At 46.6% G+C, this 20,281-nt stretch overlaps 1 protein-coding gene across 1 annotated transcript in view; it reads left to right on the forward strand.

Annotated features, from left to right (window-relative positions):
• The first annotated feature begins 17,131 nt into the window (after positions 1-17,131).
• SORL1 (sortilin related receptor 1) overlaps positions 17,132-20,281 on the forward strand; it is a 115,668-nt gene continuing 112,518 nt past the window's right edge. Inside the window, exon 1 of the mRNA XM_083713920.1 lies at positions 17,132-17,524. Within this exon, the coding sequence (XP_083570046.1) occupies positions 17,207-17,524 (318 nt within the window). The 5' untranslated portion in view covers positions 17,132-17,206. The remainder of the gene's footprint in view (positions 17,525-20,281) is intronic.

A 20,281-nucleotide genomic window follows, 5' to 3' on the forward strand; every position in this document is an offset into this window, starting at 1 on the left:
GCAGGATGAGGGATCAATATATTGTATCCCACTTTCCTGGGAAGAGACTGAAGCAGAACGGCTGGCAAGCAGTTGCTATGCAGGGAGAGAGAGGGAGAGTTCTGCCATCATCTCGAAGGGATGTGCCATCCATCTCCCAGGCAGAGAGACTGCAAATCGCTGTGTCTCCTCGAGTCTTTAAATTGCTTCCGTCAGTTCTGCATAAGCAGGCAGTGGGTGATTGCAAAGGACCTTGAGCTCCTGTAGGACGTGCCTTTTTCTGCCCCAAAGTGCATCTGCTACCCAAGAGGTTTAAATGCACCCAAAATGCGTTTGTGTGTTTTAAAAGGCTCGGACCTTTTGAGCATCATAGTGTAGTGTCGCCTGCCAAGGTCTCCCTGACATATGAACGGCTGAGTTTCATGAACCATGGCCAGATCACTCCAGCAGCAGCAGCTGTCTCTGGAGAGGAGCTGCAATAGATGTTACTGCTAAAATATGGAGCCTTGAAATTGCACTATTACAATTTCAATAAGGAGCATGGGAGGAGAATGATGATGCAGGAAATATGCAGTCAGGGGCGCTCCTCTTCTGAGAAGCTGCCATTCGTACGGAAACCAGCTCTGGGTTAGAAATCCAGCGCCAAGCTAAGAACAGCAACCATTTTTGCTTTCAAGGAAGTATGTTTGCTGTCAGAACCTCATTCTTTGACAAGGTTTCTTCAAGATTGGACGTGCCCCAAGGTAAAGACTTCTGGGAAAGGATTTATAATGAACTGAAAAAAGTGTTGAAACACAAATTTATTAAAAAAAAACCCAGAAGCCATTTTACTTGGTATAGTGGGGGGTGAAATCCGCAAAAAGGATGTTACTTTTTTTCTGTATGCCACAACAGCTGCAAGAATATTGCTAGCAAAGAATTGGAAGAAACAAGATTTACCAACTATCAAAGAATGGCAGATGAAGATGGACTATATGGAACTTGCCGAACTGACCGGGAGACTCCGAGACCAGAGAGAAGAGATGGTGGAAGAAGACTGGAAGAAGTTTAAGGAATATTTGAAAAAAATATGTTAATATTTAAATCTTTGAATAGCTTTGGAAGTGGATATAGGCTGTAGGGTTAGAAGTAGAAGATAGTGTATTTTAAAATAGTATTATCTGAAAGTGATAAAATGTGAAGTTATTTTAAGAGTGATTAAAAAAAAAAGATGGTTAGAAACTATGATATATGTAAACTGCTAAAGATGAAGTAAAATGAAAATCAGATAGGTGGGACCTGGGGAAGCCCACTTAACAATGTTTAGAAAAATAAGGATATGACAAGAATTTGTTTGCATTGTTTTTGTGGGGGGGGTTTCTTTATTTGTGTTATAAAATGAATAAAAAAAATTGAAGAAAAAGAAGAAGAAGAAACGTAGAGGGGGAGTATCAGGACGTGGACATGTCTTGAAACACAAGCAAGAGCACCAGGGACCAGAATCAGCTGAGACTAACTTGGCGGAGGACCTCATACCTAGTCCAGCACCTACCAGGCGTGAGGGGAGTTGGCGTACACTGAGGGACACCCTGGAACACATATATTCAAAGTCAGAGGACTCAGTGCTCACTGGCTGGGCACAAATCTCAGCTCCAAACGCCCCATCTTCACCCTTAGGATCCCAGGCTAGGAGGCAGCGACAACCTCAAGCTGATGTTCAGATGAGAAGGTACAGGCAAGGTCATCTCCAGGAACTGCAGGGAGGTCACCTTGGGCAAGGTGCACTCATTGGGCCCCCTCTCTGAGTTTCCCACGTGCTTTTCCTGCAATCCATTTGCTTGCCAGATCTGGGGGTAGTGGAGCAGGTGGCTTTGTCACCTTGCATGGTGAGAAGGCAATGGGGGAATAGGCATGGAGAGCAAGGAGGAGGAGAAGAGCAGGACAAGGGGCTTTGAGGAGTTGCAGTGAGTCCTCTGCTGGGTCTAGCACCTACCAGCGGTGAGGGGAGTTGGCATACACTGCAGCTGTCCTGGCACCTGTCTGTAGGGCACACCTGGTGGCATGAGTGTCATGGGCCAGGAGTTGACTTCACCTGCTGAGCAGCAGCCTGAAGGCAAAGTGACTCCACCTGCTGCTGATCAGCCTTCTTGCTCCCAATGAGAACTGGCTGGCTCCAGCTTTCTTAAGCAGGGTTTCCGCCTTCAGTCAGTAGCTGGAAACAACATTTGTCATTCCTGGCCAGATCTTGCTGCTTCTTGTGACCTTGGACCCTCGGCTTTCTTGACCCCTGGGTCATCTGACTATGTGAACTGAAATACTCACAAGCCTCGGCTGGTTGGCTGGCTTCTCCCTCCACTGAGCTCAGACGACAATGCGACGCTGAGCTGTTCTTGGAAGGAACATGCTCCAGATAAGACGCACCAGAACTCGAACCTGAGCCTCAATGGGCCTTCCTCTTAAAATAAGGGGCAGCAGGATCCTCGGGTGCCACTTGCACCAATGGGGACCTTGGGGCATCAGTCCCCACCCTGAGGCACAGTGATGTACCCAGAAGACACTCTGCCCAAAAGGGGATCCAAGGAGGCCCCACTGCCCTTGGTTGTCCCCACATCACATGGAGATCTGTACTGATCATTGCAATGCATCCCTAGAAAGCTGTGTATTTCTAGAAGGGAGCTTGGCTATGAGGGGCAATGGCCCCTCACTATATGTCACTATATAAAGGTAAAGGGACCCCTGACCATTAGGTCCAGTCGTGACTGACTCTGGGGTTGCAGCGCTCATCTCACTTTATTGACCAAGGGAGCCGGCGTTTGTCCGCAGACAGCTTCCGGGTCATGTGGCCAGCATGACCAAGCCGCTTCTGGCGAACCAGAGCAGCACACGGAAATGCCGTTTACCTTTCCGCTGGAACGGTACCTATTTATCTACTTGCACTTTGTGCTTTCGAACTGCTAGGTTGGCAGGAGCAGGGACTGAGCAACGGGAGCTCACCCTGTCGCGGGGATTCGAACTGCCGACCTTCCGATCGGCAAGTTCCTAGGCTCTGTGGTTTAACCCACAGCGCCACCCGCGTCACTATATAGGCAGCATCTAAACTCTGTAACTCCCTGCTTATTGACATTAGGCAACCACCTTCCCGGTACCCTTGACGAATTCTGCTATAAAAAAATGAATTCTTTAGTCAAGACAGCCTGTTTGACATGCAAAAGCTGCTATGGGTTTGTTTTTGTAATTTTAGCTTAATTGTAATTGTATTTTGAATTTTTTTAAAAAACTTGTTTTTAACCTTTAACAGATAATGATAACGTATTTTTTGTGTTCTTTTGTAAATCGCTTAGAAGCTTCGTTTACGATTAGGATGCATGTAACTTTTGTTCAGTTAAATTAACTGTTGCACGTCTGAATCTGCCACCAGCTGATTGGGTCTCATAACTGGAGGTGCGAAATGTTTGATCATGGCAGGATTTCCTCAGGAACTGGGATGCGTGAATTATGCAGCATCGTCTCCCCCCCCCCCCCCGCAGTCTTCTATAGCTGTGTCCTTGTGATTCTGATTTAAAGGTTGTGTTGCCCTGGCAGCTGCTCCATCTCTCCCAGACCATAATAAACTTGCTTGTTTTTTTCTTTCCAGAATCCCATTTTCTCTCCCTCCAAATAACCCAGGGCGCTCATGCGCACGGAGCATTAATTAGCTACAGCAGCCCCTGACTTGAGAATCGAACGGTGCTGAGCTACTAAGGAACTGCAGCGTGTCAGGATGATCTGAGCTGCCCAGGAGGTTAAGTGACTAAATGCCCGCAGGGAGGGATCACAGGTGTGTCTGTTGCCTAAGCAGGCCTGGCTTTGATGCCACTTCTCAGGTGTTGGGCAGAGCTAGCTGGTCTGCAAAGGGGAGCCCTCAAAGGCAGGAGTGGGGGGGAGGAAATTTAGTGCAAATGTTTCCTAATGCACATGCATTTGCGTTGCATGGGGATGGGCTAGTTCCTTTCAGCTCAATGATTCTACATTTCTCACGACACTCTGTCCATTATACCACACTCCTCCTTTGCCCTGCATTGGCCACCACTTGTGCCCCACATTTCCTCTTATGTACGCATGTTAACACAGCAGTTTTCCCCTATATAATGCATTTGCAAGTTATGTTCACTAATACCTTCGTTTTAATGCACGCTCTACCCCAGTAGATGCCTTTCAGTATTCATTTCTTCTAGAGAACTGCACTGCAAAATTCACAGAAGTGCAAATTTCAGAGGATGACTTCGTTTCTGTTCCTGTATTGCTTTGAAAAGCACAATAGATTTGCTATTTCACGTGAACTGAATTTAACTTTCCGCATGTGGAAAGTGCATGGAAACCTAATCTGCACTTCGCAAAACGATAAGAGAACTGAAATAAGACAACTGCTAGAATACAGTCATCCTTCAAAATTCTCTGAATTTTTTTGTGCATTTCTTCAGCCTAGTCACATGTACAATAATGCATATACTGGGGTAAAAGTGTCCCCCCCCAAAAAAATGTATCTATTTGTGAAAGCAACATACAGATATGCATTGTCTTCAGGAAAACAGCTTGCAGAAACATGTATATAATAATAATAATAATAATAATAATAATAATAATAATAATAATAATAATAATAATATCTTTATTGTCACTGCCCCCTCTCGGGGACCATGAAATTACTTGGCTGCTCCATCCACCCAGGTAGTTTTGTTTTTTTTAATAATAATAATAATATGAGGCAAAACTGCATAAAATGGATGAAGTTCATACATTACAGATTTTCATGAGAATTTTTTTTTTTTAAATCACAAACTAATGTGGATAATTTATTTATTTATTTTTTAATCACAAACTAATGTGGAGAAAGGGATGTGGGTGGTGCTGTGGGTTAAACCACAGCGCCTAGGACTTGCCAATCAGAAGGTCGGCGGTTCGAATCCCCGCAACGGGGTGAGCTCCCGTTGCTCGGTCCCAGCTCCTCCTAACCTAGCAGTTTGAAAGCACGTCAAAATGCAAGTAGATAAATAGGTACCACTTTGGTGGGAAGGTAAACGGCATTTCCGTGCGCTGATCTGGTTCTCCAGAAGTGGCTTAGTCGTGCTGGCCACATGACCCGGAAGCTGTACGCGGGCTCCCTTGGCCAATAAAGCGAGATCAGTGCTGCAACCCCAGAGTCAGCCACGACTAGACCTAATGGTCAGGGGTCCCTTTACCTTTTTACTGTAGAGAAATGAACTTAAGATTAGAAAATTGAGGAAGTGAAGGAAGCTGAAATTCACCATCTCCACCTGTACCTTGACCTCATGCCTTAGGTTCTACAAAACATAGAAACTTGCTTTTTAATTTTTTGAAGGGAAATCTGGGTATCTGGCATTTATGGTTTAACCAGGGAGGTGATCCCCATCCCTCACATGAACACTCATGGAAAGGAGTGCTCCAGTCATCACTTACTTTGGCATACTTTGGATGAAAATATGTGTGTGGGTGTGTTTCTAGGGAATGCTAACATTAGGGTTCATTCAAGAAAACCTGTATATGTGTTCTCTTTGTGGGGGACAACATGCCCCTCTGGGTGGATTTTTACATTTTAAAGGCAATGTCAGGGGTTTGGGGTTTTGTTTTACAGTGGTACCTTGACTTAAGTACTTAATTCATTCGAGAGATCTGTTCTTAACCTGAAACTGTTCTTAACCTCAAGAGCCACTTTAGCTAATGGGGCCTCCTGCTGCTGCCGTGCCGCCGGGGCACGATTTCTGTTCTCATCCTGAAGCAAAGTTCTTAACCCGAGGTACTATTTCTGGGTTAGCGAAGTCTGTAACCTGAAGCGTATGTAACCTGAAGTGTCTGTAACCCAAGGTACCACTGTATTGGGGGGGGGGGTGTGCATGCTTAGGAGAGCACTGTGCCCCGGAAGCAGAAGCAAAGCAAGGCCAGCGCAGTGAAGATCAGGTAGGAGCTGGGGTCCTGCCTCTGCTCAGGCTGGCAGCTGCTTGGGCTCGGGCTGCTCTGCATGTTGTAGCTGCTGCCAGCCCGAGCTGAGGAAAGAGATGTGTGGCGGCAGGCCTCCCCCTCCCCGCTGCCTCTTTCTCCAGCTTGGGCTGGCAGCAGCTTGAGGTGCCCTCTTTTTTGCTCTTGAAGATATGGCAACCCTAGCTAATGTGTCAACATTCTGACCCCCAAAGTGGGTGGTAGCGCCCCCTGGGGGCAGTAAGAATCAAGGTGGCAGCAGGGGGGTGTGTGTGCTGGAGGCAGGGCTATTTGCTGGAGGCAGGGCTATTTTTCTGGAAAAAGAGGTGTTGGAACTCACCATGAATGCCTCCCTTGTTCTCTTACAATGGCAATGGCACCCACCAGAGAGGTGCCAGAACTGAGTTCAGGTGAGTTCATGCTAAAAAACTGCTCTGGCTGGAAGTATAAATGACTCTCAGATATAGGAGCCAAATCCTAGGGGCTAAGGTTTTTCCCCCCCCATAAAGTATTTGAAGGGGGTGGGCCGCCCAAAGTTGATTGGCATTGCCATTCAAATTGTGTTCATGTGCTCATCATGTGATCGATGGTGCAAGGTGGGACTTACCTGCCCCCCTCCCAATATTTTATTCAAGTTGGCACTTTTGCTATCAAACTTTGAAAAGCTGGCGTCACTGGATATAGGTCATCCATTTTCTGGAATTAATTAAGCTAAATAGTTTTTATTGGACGTTGAAGAAATGTGCAATTAATCGTTGATTTATTGTGTTATCATTTTCCGTAGTGGGTCATGCAAACTCTGAATGATGCTTTTTATAGGGTGGCACCGGGGATGAGTTTATGGGACCCAGTGGCCAGAAAAGGTTTGGCAACCGCAGCTCTAATACCTTTTGCTTTCTAGGATTCCTACTTCCCTCTGCGATTTCCCTCTGAGGCCAGCAGAAACCACATATGGGCCGCAGACGCCAGCAACCACAGGCGTGCCCACGATTGGTCCCTGTGGACCAATGAAGCAGGATCAAATTTCGGGCACAGCAACCACCAAAAGTAGCAGCTGAAGCTTTTCGGTGCCTTTATTGCAGCAGACGTGGGATGAAACCGTGGTCGTGGTGGTGAAAGGGGTTGTCCTGCTAGCTGAAGCCTAGCAAGGCAGCGCAGAAGGCTGCAGGGTTACTGAGCTCCCCCTTTTGAAAAGTGCTAAGGAAGCTGTTTTTTTAGGGGGCTTCATAACTTCTCTGCAAAGCGACGGGCCAAGAGGACGCCGGAGCCTGCCAAGAAATGTGTTCCCGTTTCCCTGAACGATAAGAGAACTCCAATAAATCACACTGTAAAGAGCAGGCTGACTCGGGGGCAAAGAGAACTTTCCTCTCACCCTCTTTCACCATTGTGCGCCGTCAGATTGCATTTATTCCAGTGTGTGTTTCACTGACTTTTGTTTCTCGAGTGAAAGAAGGCTTTAAAAAAGCTGGGTTTTTAAAATCAAGTGTCTCAATGTGCTTGTTTTATTTTGCATTTATTGTTTTAGTTTTATCTATGAGCCAGCTGGAGTGCACTGCTTTGCAGAAAGGCAGGGCAGAGAAAATATTGTAATAAATAAAATTAACACATTTGCACTCTAAGAGTTCAGTGCTACACATGGCTACTGAGAAGTAAGACACATTCAGTTAAATGGAGCTTATTCCTGTGTCTGTGACTGCAACCTAAGCAGCCAGTGGTGATTTCTGAGATCTGCCTTGGCAAAAAGAAAGCTTTATGTTTGTTTAAGAGCCAAGTCCACTTCCTGCAGACCCCTGAAACCAAAGTAGGTAATCAAGAAGCAGTGTTCCTCTTGTGAATGGACTTGACTCAAAATCTTCTTCTATAAGTCAGTGGTCTGGTTTGACAAAAACCTATGGTTTCTTAAATTGTGGTCTGTGAAACCATAGCTTAGAGCTATGTGCAAACACCACCCAGTGGCTTCAATATGGTTTGTTTACTGCCAACCAACTATTATCTGAAGCCATGGTTTGTTGCTGGCTTACAAACCTTGGTTTGTGTTAACCATGTCTTGGAGCTATGTCCAAATTGAACGTCCCTCTTTAACCGTGGTTTGTTTAGCTGCCCCATCAGACAAACTTCAAAGGCATGAGGCAAGAGCATCTGGCAAACAAAACAAACACCTGTGGGACAACTTGCGGATAACTCATAGCTTCTTAAACAAACCATGGCATAAACAAACCACAGCTTAGCCTGTTTGTGAACCAGGTCACCAGCTGTCAGCCTGTTTCCCATATATGCAGAGGAAATTACTACAACGTACTTAACAAAGCCATATGAGGACAGGGAGAGCACAACTGCAAAGTATAAAATGTGCTACATAAATAGTAAATGATAGGGTTTTTTTTATTTGACGGGGGCATTGTTAGGGAGTGTCTGCCAAAGGGTGTTTACACGCTGCCAAAGGCAAAGCAACAAACCTACCAGAAGTAACGGACAAAGGCCAGTTAGGATTTGTCTCCCTGTCCCTGCCAAAGTCCATCTTTTAATTTTGCATCCCTTAATGCTGTGCTCTCCCCGGGAGATTACTTCCCCTTGCCTGACACCAGAAGCGGATTTACTGCAGCTCTATGGTGTTCTTAACAATATGATCCAAGACCTGCAGGAAACAATTCAGCCTAGTGGATTACATACAAGCTGAGAAAACTTGGCCGGACTGTGTGGAAATGGGAAACGATTAAGCGGTGACCTGCCTGGCTCGTTTTTGTGTGTGTCCACCTCATGAGATTTGGCACTTTCAGAAAAGTGCCTGCTAATTGCTCCAATAAGAATGAGAAGGCCACTCAAAAAAGGCTCAGGCAGGCTTCCTTCCTAGGTATCATTCCCCCACCTAACTCCACATTGGGAAACTGGCCTTTTTTTGGCTGCATGTATCCACTGCAGACTTGGCTAGACAGCCATTCCCTTTTACCTGTGGATTGGGAAACATTGGCAGAGAATTCTCAGTACACACACACATTCCCCCAATTCTTTGTGGGAAGCAGATATAATGATATGAGGAATATAAGACTGCTGGGATAACATAATAGCAGCCTCCAAACATATGCTTTGACTCGTGGTTACAAGACGAGGAACGACTAGCAAAGGAGATGGGTGCGCACAGGTGGTCTTCCATATCTTTGCTGGTTTATGAACCACAGGATTGCTTTTGAAGGAATGCACATCCCCATTCATCATTCTAGCTCAACTAGTCACACACAAATATATTTTACAAGTTACGGCAGCCTCTGTGGAAATCACAAGTGACTAATGTCATGGATGGAAATAAAGGGTGGCCCTTGCGCCTGAGCTCTGGGTCTTCTGCACTGGCCAACAGATTTCCTGCTGCTTGACCATTAAAGAAAAACAACACCACCATTTGCATACAGGGTGGCTGGGCACTCTGCAAAACATATGGCTGGCGAGACCCCAGCTAATCACCATTTTTATTTGTCCAGAGGCAAATGTGTGTCAGGGGTGGGGAAGAAACACAATTCATTGAAAGGCAAACCTACCTAACTTGTGATTTCCAAAAAAAATATGCAGACTCGGGAACCAAAATGTTCTTAACAGTGCAATCCTACACATGTCTACTCAGAAGCTCCACGGAGTTCCGAGAAATTTTCTCCCAGGTAAGAGCTGAAAGGATTGCAGCTTTTGGCCATCTTTGCCTCTTGGAAATATTCATAGCGTTTATCAAAACTTCGTTTTCCTCCTCCTCCCCCTTTAATTTTTTTGTTTGTCTCAAAATTTGTCAGGTGTTTTTCACTTCAGAAAGCTAAATTTGTACTTTGTTCGCCTATGTTTATTTTTAGTTTTCGTTCTGTTCACTTGTTTTTCATTCTTTTGCTTTGCTTGGTGCCTGCACATTATTGAGGTGTATGTTCTTGTTTAAGTCAGTAAGTAAGTAAGGAAGTAAGGAAGTAAAACCTGGAAGGGACAAATCTTCCTTGTTGTTTTGCTTTAGGCAAAATTCAGTGTGGCAAATGTTGGGTCCTGCTGATCCCATCAGCTTGTTTGGACAAAACGCTGACTCTGTATAAGGCCTCTTCGTAGCCAGCGGAAAAGGTAATCAGCTCTGTCTGTTCTTTGCAGAAAAGATTTGTTGCAATTACTTTAACAAAAAAATATGTTACACTAGTGTGTCTGCAGGTCTGAAATGTAACCCACACCCCTGGAAACGGGAATTCCATGTCAACACACTTCTTGTTTGCTGGAAGGTTTTAAACTACTCCTTGAGTTTTCAATCTCTCTCTCTCTTTATGAAGCAATGTGGCAAGGGACTTCTTTTTTTAAGTCTCTTTACCTAAGTGTTCGGAGTTCATGCTGTTCCTTGCTGATGGGTTCCAGATGCAAGATAAATTCTAATGTGCTTCCCTCTCTGCCTATAAGCTATAGGATGGAGAAGCTGGTAGCAATGCATTAAGCATTTCTTTCAAGCGCAGGCGCAGAGTGAGACTAGTGTGTTTGGTTCACTTTGGGTTCACTTTGCTCCTTTGTGGGAAACCACTTCTCAGCGGAGTCAGTTGTTGCAGTGAACTAGAGCTGGTGCAACACAGCAGTTAAAGGCATCAGCTATGACCCAAAGCTGGACGGAATATAAATTTAATAAATGAATTAGGGTGTTGAACTTGATCTAGGACCTGGGAGACTAGGGTTCAAAATCCCCTCTGAGCTATGAAGCTCACTTCACAGCCTTGGGCTAGTCACTGTCTCTTGTCTTAACCTACTTCACAGGGTTGTTGTGAGGAGAAAACAGAGACAGGGGAAATCATATTATGTCATCTTGTGCTCCTTGGAGGAAGTGTTAACGACAACGATCAAAGCCAAAGCAGAAAAATGCAATAGACAAAAAATAGAAACAGAAAGCTCTATATAGAGCCAAATGAAAACCATACACTTACTGTTGGAAGCAAACAAACAGCTTAAAGAAGGAACCTGGTTTATTTATCTGTCTGTCTACAATATGCCAAAAGTAATATAGCATAATACTGGCCTACCTTGGAGGTGTGTTGTAAGGATTATGGAGATTATGGGCGGGAATTGCTTTGAGCACATGTAAAAAATGTGATACTGTATAAATATTTGTTTATAAATTTTCTGTTGAGAAAGCTGTTTATTTAATTACATTGATTCTAAAGTAAATCTTCTAAAATTTTATCTGCGTCTTCCAACAAACTCATTTCATCATGCATGAGGCTTGTTTTATTCTCATGGCAGTCCTGTGGGGTAGGTTTGGGTGAGAGATTGGCTCAGTCAAGACATCCTGCAAAAATGTGGTTTGAAGCAGCCATAATGTATACACTAACCATGGTTTAGAGTGGCTTCCATAGGCTCAACACACCAGTCTCTGGAGGCAAAATAGTACTAGTAGTACTCGCCTAATAATAATACTAATAATAAGAATCACCCACCCTGATCTGAAATCTGAAGTGCTACAGTTCAGGATTCCACCACACAATTCTGTGCTGTGCTAGAACAGCTTTTTAAAATCTTTGGGGATCTTCAATGAAGCTCTCCCGTGCCACGATCACAGAATATGATCAACCCTTCTATAAGGTCAATTAGCAAAAATCTTGCTGCAATCAGGATTTCTTTCCCATCCTGCCCCATTCCTATCCAGCATTACCTTTCAGCTTGTACTGTAGAAATCTCGTAAGGAGAAACAATTTCATACCCTCCTTAATATCACGACCCCTAATACTCTGGAGAAACATTTCTCACTGATTGAGTCAGAACAGCTGAAAAGTGCATAATTGCAGTTCACGAAATCGGTTAAAAAGAAAGAAAAATAAATAAAGGGGGAAAAAAGATGCTAACTGGATTTAGATGTGTAAAGCAAATCACAGGGAATGGCCTCAGCAAGATAAACACCAGCCCAATGGTAGGGATGATCTGGCTTTAAGATCAAGGTGTTGATGTACAGACTTCCCTCTGTCAGTGGCCAGTTTCAAACCAGTTTCAAACCAAACCCAAAATGTAGTTGTAAAGGGAATTGGGGTTGCTCGTGCATAAGTGGCCGCTGCTCTAGGCAACGTTGTCTGGCTAAACCTTTCCCTGGCTGGACAGCCCTTTCTCCGTGGCTGTGTCAGTCACTGGCAGAATCCGTCAGTGGGCGTTTCCTGAACTTCTTCCAGCATAAAAGCTCTTTGACACCAAGTCGCCGCCTAGCCTCCCTGCGTGGAAGTTTTCTGCGCAGAGTGGGTGTGGCCAGCGGAGGTCCTGGGCTCTCCCCGCTGGTCTCTGTGGAAGAGTCTTGGAGCCATCTCTCCAAAGTCCTTCCCTGCTCCCCTTTCTTTCTGGTGTCAAGCTGATTTCCTTCCTCAGAGGAAGTGTTCCTTCTCTCCCTGCTGGGCCCTTCTGCTGCATCGCTAGCGAGCCTTACTTCCACTCTTGGCTCCGATGGCAGTTCCCTGACAGCAGTGTATATTCTTTTCAACTCTCTAAACAGCAGAGAATTCCACTAGGACAAATCATAGCTGAGTCAGCAGAGCACGAGACTCTTAATCTCACATTTGTGTGTTTGAGCCCCACATAGGGCAGAAAGATTCCTGCATTGCAGGGGGTTGTACTAGATCACCCCGGGATCCCTTCCAACTTTACCATTCTGTGATTCCTTGTGAGATTACAAACATCACTATAACCTGCCCAGGTACCTTGCGCTTGAAGGGCAGGTAAGAAATGAAATGAAACCAATAAATAAATAAATAAATAAAATAACATAAAAGTCCTGCTGGATCAGACCACAGCCCATCTAGTCTGTGTTCACATGGCAGCTTATTCCGTTTTCAAGACTTTTCCCCAACTGTTAAGTCCTGCACAAAATTTGAGCTTCTGCACGATATAAAAGCTACTTTAGGAACTATAGTGGAATATGGTGCTCATTTCTGTGTTGTTTGCTTCTGGGATAAACCCATTGGCAAATAATACGGAAATGAGTACTAAACGTCTGCGATATCCCACGATAGTTCCAGAAGTGGCTTTTACAGCATGTGAAAGCTTAAATAGAATGTGGAAGTTTAACACTTAGGTAGTAAGTCCAGCATTCTGTTCTTACAGTGGCCAAGTAGATGCCCCAATGACACACACACGCAGGATACAAGGGTATCGCTTCTTCCACACCCTGTGATTCTCAGCATCCTACCTCGCCAGTGGAGGTAGAACACAGCTGTCAACCTCATAACTTCGTACTTTTCTGATGGGCAGATTCAGAGCTGCTTCTCCCTTTCCTCCTTCCACACACTCAGAGCTGCTTCTCCCTTTCCTCCTTCCACACACAGGTGCAATCGAACAGGTGCAACCAGCAGCCTTGCAGGTAAGTGTGATTTTAATTGTTGTTTGCTGAGGTTTTGATAGTTACGATAATTTTATTGTGTACTATTATATTCTAATAGATTATTCAATATTAGCGTATTGGCCCTAATATAAGCCGCACCTGCAAACAAACTGCACCTTTAAAATTTGGCAGATTGGGGAAGCGTGGACAGGATGGGCACCGTTGCCCTGCGCTCCTGGGCTGATGTCTGGGGGGGGGGAGCTGCACCGCTTTGCCGGTGGCGTAATATCGCGAATATAAGCCGCACTTTAACTTTTCACAATCAGAATTTGGAAAAAAAAATTGCAGCTTATATTTGGGGCAATACGGTACTTTATTTGATATAAGTCGTTCCATTTTAAAGTTATGTTTTATTATGACTTTCTGTAGTGGATCAGATTATTAGTCATTTCATTTCTATACTACCTTATATTTTAAAGGAAAAATCTCAAAGCGGTTTACAACACATCAAAACATCAAATGAAACAATCCAGAATGAAACATATTCAAGCTTCAAGGAGAATATTTCAGATCCTTCTCCGAGGGGTCAAAGATTATAAGGTGTGTGTTCTTTGTTGTATATTTTGTTGCTGTAAATTGCCTTGTGAATAGTAGTATAGAAAGGTGTACTACCGGTAATTAAAAGTGAAATGAAATAGCATCAAGTCTCCTGCCCTTCCTCGACCCTCCCAAGTACAGTGGTACCTCGGGTTAAGTACTTAATTCATTCCGGAGGTCTGCTCTTAACCTGAAACTGTTCTTAACCTGAAGCACCACTTTAGCTAATGGGGTGTCTCGCTGCCGCCGGCGGAGCATGATTTCTGTTCTCATCCTGAAGCAAAGTTCTTAACCCGAGGTACTATTTCTGGGTTAGCAGAGTCTGTAACCTGTAGCGTCTGTAACCTGAAGCATCTGTAACCCGAGGTACCATGTACATATTGTGGGGGGAAAGAAAGAGCACAGGAGAGCCCCCCTTTTTATTTGCTAGCTCAGCAAAACTGCTTTCCCTTTCATCATGACACCCTCGGCATCAAGATCAGCCCTCTGCGCATTTTTGAGAGCGGTAGGAAAAGAGGTTGATGGGGACTAGAATATTTAGCATAGCTTTAATATTCCATAATGGGCCCCTGCCACCTGCACACGGAGAGTCAATCACATTCCTCTTTGCCTCTAACCCTAGGAGAAGCCGAGTGCTTCATTCTAGCCATTTATCATACAAAGCCCAGAGACGGAGGAAAAGACCTCAAAGGTCAGAAAATCCATCTTCCTGTTGTCAGGGGAGAATTGGCCATATATTATCATATATCATCCCGCAGAAGGTCTGACCTGGCTCATGCAGACGTCAGGAGAAAGGGGCCTGGCAGGATGTGTTTGACAAGAGTTTGGGCCACCCAAAGGATCCTGGGAATGTTTGCTGGATTTATTTACTTTTCCCATTTAAATCCCATCTTCCTTCCAAGGAGCCAACAGAGGGGGAACACGCAGTTCTCCACCTCCCCATTTTATCCCCGAGATACTGTGATTGGCCCAAGGTCACCCAGTAGGCTTCGTTTCTGAGCAGGGATTCAAACTAGTCCACCAGGTCCTAGTCCAACACTCTAACCACTACACCACACTGCCTTCTCCCACTCTGGCTCAGGTCCTGTTTTTGTAGCATCAACCAAACCACCCATTAGGACAGGGGTCACCTATGTGGTCCTTATGGATGCAACGTTGCCCTTGAGGTCTGCCCCTGGTGTACATAGAATCACAGAATTGTAGAGTTGCAAGGGACCCTGAGGACCATCTAGTCCAGGCACCCCCAAACTTGGCCCTCCAGATGTTTCCGGACTACAATCCCCATCATCCCCAACCACTGGTCCTGTTAGCTAGGGATGATGGGAGTTGTAGTTCCAAAACATCTGGAGGGCCAAGTTTGGGGATGCTTCATCTAGTCCAACCCTCCACAGTGCAGGAATATTTAGTTGTCCCTTACAAGGATCGAACCAGCAACCTTGGCGTTATCAGTATCTCCCTGCCAGCCACTGCCCCTTTGGTCATGAAGTGAGGGTGGTTACCTCCTTCCTGAAAAAATAACGTAAGAGAATGGAAGTAGGAACTTGGAAGAATGATGCTCATTCCCACTTGCCTCTTTCACTTCCATGTGCTTTTCAGTGCTCTCCAGATCCCTTGGGAAAGCAGCGTGTGATTCGGTGGTGGATAAGACATCAAGAAGGGTGTGTGTGTGTGTGTGTGTGTGTGTGTGTGTGCCCATGGCACTGGCTCAAAAATCCACATGTGCCCAGCAGTCTAAATAAGTGGGCAGCCCTTGCATTAGGACATCAGAGAAATCTTTACAGGGTGTCTTGTGATGACAAACGAGACTAACAGTCCCCTGTTGCCTGCCTCTTGTATACGGGACACCCCATTGGCTGAGCAGTTGTGACATCATGGAATGTTCCCCAAAGATTCTAAGCACATGGCGGAAAGGAACCAGCTATGGAATGCTGACAATTTAGGAGCCTGGCGAATGGTCCAAGGGAACTTGACGCTGCAGCACTGGTGAAACTGAAAAGATGGAGCAAGGAAGATGGGAGAAGCGGTGATCAGGTATGTGTGAACCACCTCTAAAGGAAATGGAAACACTAAGCACACAATCGCAGTAGGTCATTTTATACCAGGGTGGCTAAGCTATGGTTAGCTAGATGTGCCTGGACTCCAAATCCCATCAGCCCCAGCTTGCATGGCCAATCGTTAGGTATGATGGGAGATATGGTCACAGGTTAGCCACCCCTGTGATCTATGTGTAGTCAGATCACCACCTTTCCCATGAGTGCTCCTCCTCACTGCTTAAGAGGGCCAGTGTGGTGTAGTGGTTAGAGTGCCGGACTAGGTCTTGGGAGAACAGGGTTCAAATCCCCACTGGGATGTGAAGCTGACCAGGTGTCCTCCGGCCAGTTGCTGCCTCTCTCTCTGCCTAAATTATCTCAAAGGGATGAAATGAATAGGTGGATCTGTACACGCATTACTATGAGTTCCTTACTGAAAAGGTGGGATATAAATGCAGTAAGTAAATAAATAGATATTGAATAAATAAACATAACGCTAGAACAAAACGGATGCATTTTCCAGCTCCAACATATTTAGTATGCTGAGCTTACCCTCTTTCGTTTTACAACATAAGAAAGTAAAGGAAGAAGAGCCGGCTGGATCAGGCCGCTGCCTTCATTCATACCCCCGCTTAGCTTCAGAAAAGCGGTTGTCACATGAGACCATGGGTTCTTCTGCAAAGCTCTAAATGTGCTTTGAAACGCACACGTGCACGCACCAAAACACACCGCAGGGAACCCGGAGGAACCTTTCCGAGGCTTCACGTTCTTCTTTTTGCGCTTGCAAAGAAAACATTTCTGCGCGGGGCGAAACAAATAAAGGCGATGTTATTGACTTTTTTTTTTTAATTCGCGAAAGCCCTTTCGCTTTTAAGGTCCTGCTGCTGTACTTCTGGGAGGTCAAAGCCAGGAGCAGGCAAAGAAGATTACGGAGAAAAGCGTGCGTGCGTGTGTGTGCGTTTTGTGGGGGTGGGGGGATGACACGTGACTTGCACCCGCACACCGTGGCCGGCTGGTGCAAGCCAGAGGCTGCAAATACAAACAACAACAACAACACCCGAGCGAATAATTTCGCTACGCGCTCGCTCGCTAGCTGCTTTGCCCCGCACCGCGCAAAAGGCAAGGAAGGGTTGCAATGCCCCGGGAAGCAGCGCGTGCAGCCCCGGGCCCGTGGCGCGCGCCGGAGCCGAGCTGCCTACAGCTGGCCTGAATCTGCTCGCTGCTGTTGCTCCCTCGCCACCCCCCCTCCCCGTCGCCACCGGGTTTCCCGGCTTTGCAATCCTATTGCACATTCTGTCCTGGCGGCGGCGCCCCACTTTGCAGCTCGCCAAGCCGGCGGAGCGCGGAAGCAGCGAACATGGCGACAGGGAGAAGCCGCGCCGGGGAGCCGCGCTCTCCGCTCCGGGAAACGGCCGCCCGGCTGGCGATGCAGCCGCCGCGTCTCGCCCTCCTCCTCCTCCTGCTCTCCGCTTGCAGCCTCCGGCCGGCCGAGTCCGCCGGCAAGACCTTGCGGCTGCACGCCGCCTTTACATCCCGAGCCCAGGACCGGGGCTTCGAGGTGCTGCGGGCGAGCAGTCCCGATGGCACAGTCAGGCAGCCGCCGCCGGGCGAGATGCTGCGGAGCAAGCGGAGCGCCGCCGCCCAGCAGCAGGAGTCCATGAAGGTGTACGGACAGGTGAGCGGGCACCTTTGGGGCCACCTTCTGGCACCCCTCCATCGCTTTCTCTCGCAAGGCTCCCCCCGATTTGGCAAGCCAGCCAGCCAGCATCGCGCGGAATTTGGAGCGGGGAGGGGGCGCGCGCTCTGCTTCCAGGTCCTTGCGTTTTCTTTGCCACATCCTCCACTCCACCCCCTCTTTGCAAAAGGAGATTTTGCTATGCCCCCATCTTTGCGCGGCGCTGTCTGGTTGGAATGCACGCAGTTCTCAGTCCAACGTTCCTTCGTTCCCCGCCGCCTTTGAGCCACGCGCGGTTTTAAATTGGGTAGTGGGCGCCCTTCTGTTCGCCCTGCCTCTTCCTCTCCCCACCATCATACTCCGCATCCCCCTCTCCAAATGAATCAGGGGCTCTGGGCTTCCTGGCTCTTAGGCGATCTCTCTCTTTGCTTTTTTTTTGTGGCTGCGGGAGGTTTGTCACTCAGGTGAGTCGCGGGTCCAGTTGCAAGGGTGGTTGGTGGTTGTTGTTGTATCACGCGCGTAACTGGTGGGAATCGAAATGTAAATATTTCTTCTTTGGAATCGTTCCGTGTCGGATGCAAACAATGCAGTGCGGGGAACGGAGCGCTGCCGCAGCTTCTCAGCCGCTGCTCGGGCAGGAGGCCAGTTCTGGGCAACCTTGGACCACACTGTCATTTTTATTTTTTAATTTTTTTTCCTCATCTTGCAACCTTCTCCCTCCGAAAAGTTTAAAAGCGTCAGACTGGGATTCAGGTTGCCACTGTTGTTTTTTGCTCTGGAAAAAATGGCAAGGAATTGGTGCAACTCAGGTTAGCTTTGCAAATTAGTTAACTAGTCCAAGATTGTGACATAGCCCTTTTTGTTTGTTTATGGTCGTTGGAAGGAAGGAAAGAAAGATATACAACTTTTGCAAGAGCTCCTTTCATGGTCACCTGATGGCAGTTCTGCATCGCCATAGGCGAGCAGCTGTTTACAGTGCCTTTCACCTTTTTGTCACAGGCTACACTTTCTGAGATCCATCCAAACTAGAGATTTACCGTAATTCTCATCTTAAATTCTGGTGCAGCTTAATTGGCACATCCCCCCTGGGAAACAAGAGAAACGCATCTGTGACTTAACTGAAGACAGTTGTCTCAGGAGTGGGTCTGACACACCTTGCTGTTGCTTATGCAGGTGAGCAGGGGGGAAGTTACTTCAGGAGAAAAAAGCCCTGGGGTAGCAATTCATGGATTTTGATTGTTCAAACATATTGTTTTGCCTGTTTGCAAACATGGGATGGCAGCAGGCATCTCATACTGAGTCCTTTCGGAGAAAACAAGTCTTTTTTTTTTTGGTTTTGAGTTTCCCTTTCTCCTCTTCCCTCCAAATCCCTTTTCCTTTTGTGTTGTGTTTTTGGTTGTAAGCCCTGAGGGTGGGGACCATTTTATCAATGACATTGGTAGGCTCTTCTGGAAACCTCCCTCCCCCAACTGAAGAACAGGGTAAAAGAGTTTAAATAAAAAACAAACCAACCAGACTCTCTTTGAATGATTTACCACAGGGGAAGGTGTGTAAAAGGATAATACCACATTCCTCTGAACATGAAATCTCTCAAATGCATCAAGTTGCATACCTGATAATAAACAGGTGCAGGTTGCGTGTTTGATCACTTTAGGCCGGAGAGTAGTGATAGGTTTCTGGGTACCAAACACAGTGGTACCTCAGGTTACAGACGCTTCAGGTTACAGACTCCACTAACCCAGAAATAGTACCTCGGGTTAATAACTTTGCTTCAGGGTGAGAACAGAAATCGCGTGATGGCGGCGCAGCAGCAGCAGGAGGCCCCATTAGCTAAAGTGGTGCTTCAGGTTAAGAACAGTTTCAGGTTAAGAACGGACCTCCAGAACGAATTAAGTACTTAACCCGAGGTACCACTGTAGTCTCCAGCTATTGTTGGACTACAACTCCCATCATCCCTAACTAGCAGGACGAGTCATCAGGGATGATGTGAATTGTAGTCCAAAAACAGCTGGAGACCCAGGTTTGGGAAACGCTGATAGAGATTTTTCATCTGGCCTCCATCGTAACCTCTGATCCCAAGGTACAACCCCCCCCCCCCGCCCCTGCTCCAAAACATGCACAAAAGAACATAGGAAGCCGCCTTATTTCATGTCTGACTGTGGATCCACCTAGCTCAGCACCGACAAGCAGCAGCTGTTCAGGGTTTGCAGCTTGAGAACATAACTGGGGATGGCGAGGATTGAACCTGGAAGCTTCTGCATGCAAGGCAGGTGTCCTACCACTGAGCTAGGGCCTTTTCCACATGGGAAGCTGCCTAACACCGTGTCAGACAGTTGGTCCATCTACCCCATTATTGTCTACACTGATTGGCAGCAGCTCTCTGGGACTTCAGACAGGCCTTCCTCCCAGTCCTGATCCTGGGACCTTCTACAAGCAGAGCAGATGATCTGCCTCTGACCTATGGCCAGTCCACTAAAAACACACGGTTCTGTGCCTTGGACACCTCCACCCAAGCTGAGATGCAGCCAAGGGACTCCTTAACCTCCTCTTCTGCATCATTAACACAGCATGGGATTCCTGCCTTGCAGGGGGTTGGACTAGATGACCCTTGGGACCCTTCGAACTCTACAGTTCTATGATATTCTCTCTGTCTGTCTGTCTATCTCATGAACAAGACACAGGGAAATGGTACAGAGCAGTTGAGTTCCGAAGGCCTGTCTTGCTGTTCTGGGGAATGAGGTTAAAAAGCCCGTATAT

The sequence above is a fragment of the Podarcis gaigeae genome (assembly GCF_964106915.1).
Source record: "Podarcis gaigeae genome assembly, chromosome: 15".
Lineage (NCBI taxonomy): Eukaryota > Metazoa > Chordata > Lepidosauria > Squamata > Lacertidae > Podarcis > Podarcis gaigeae.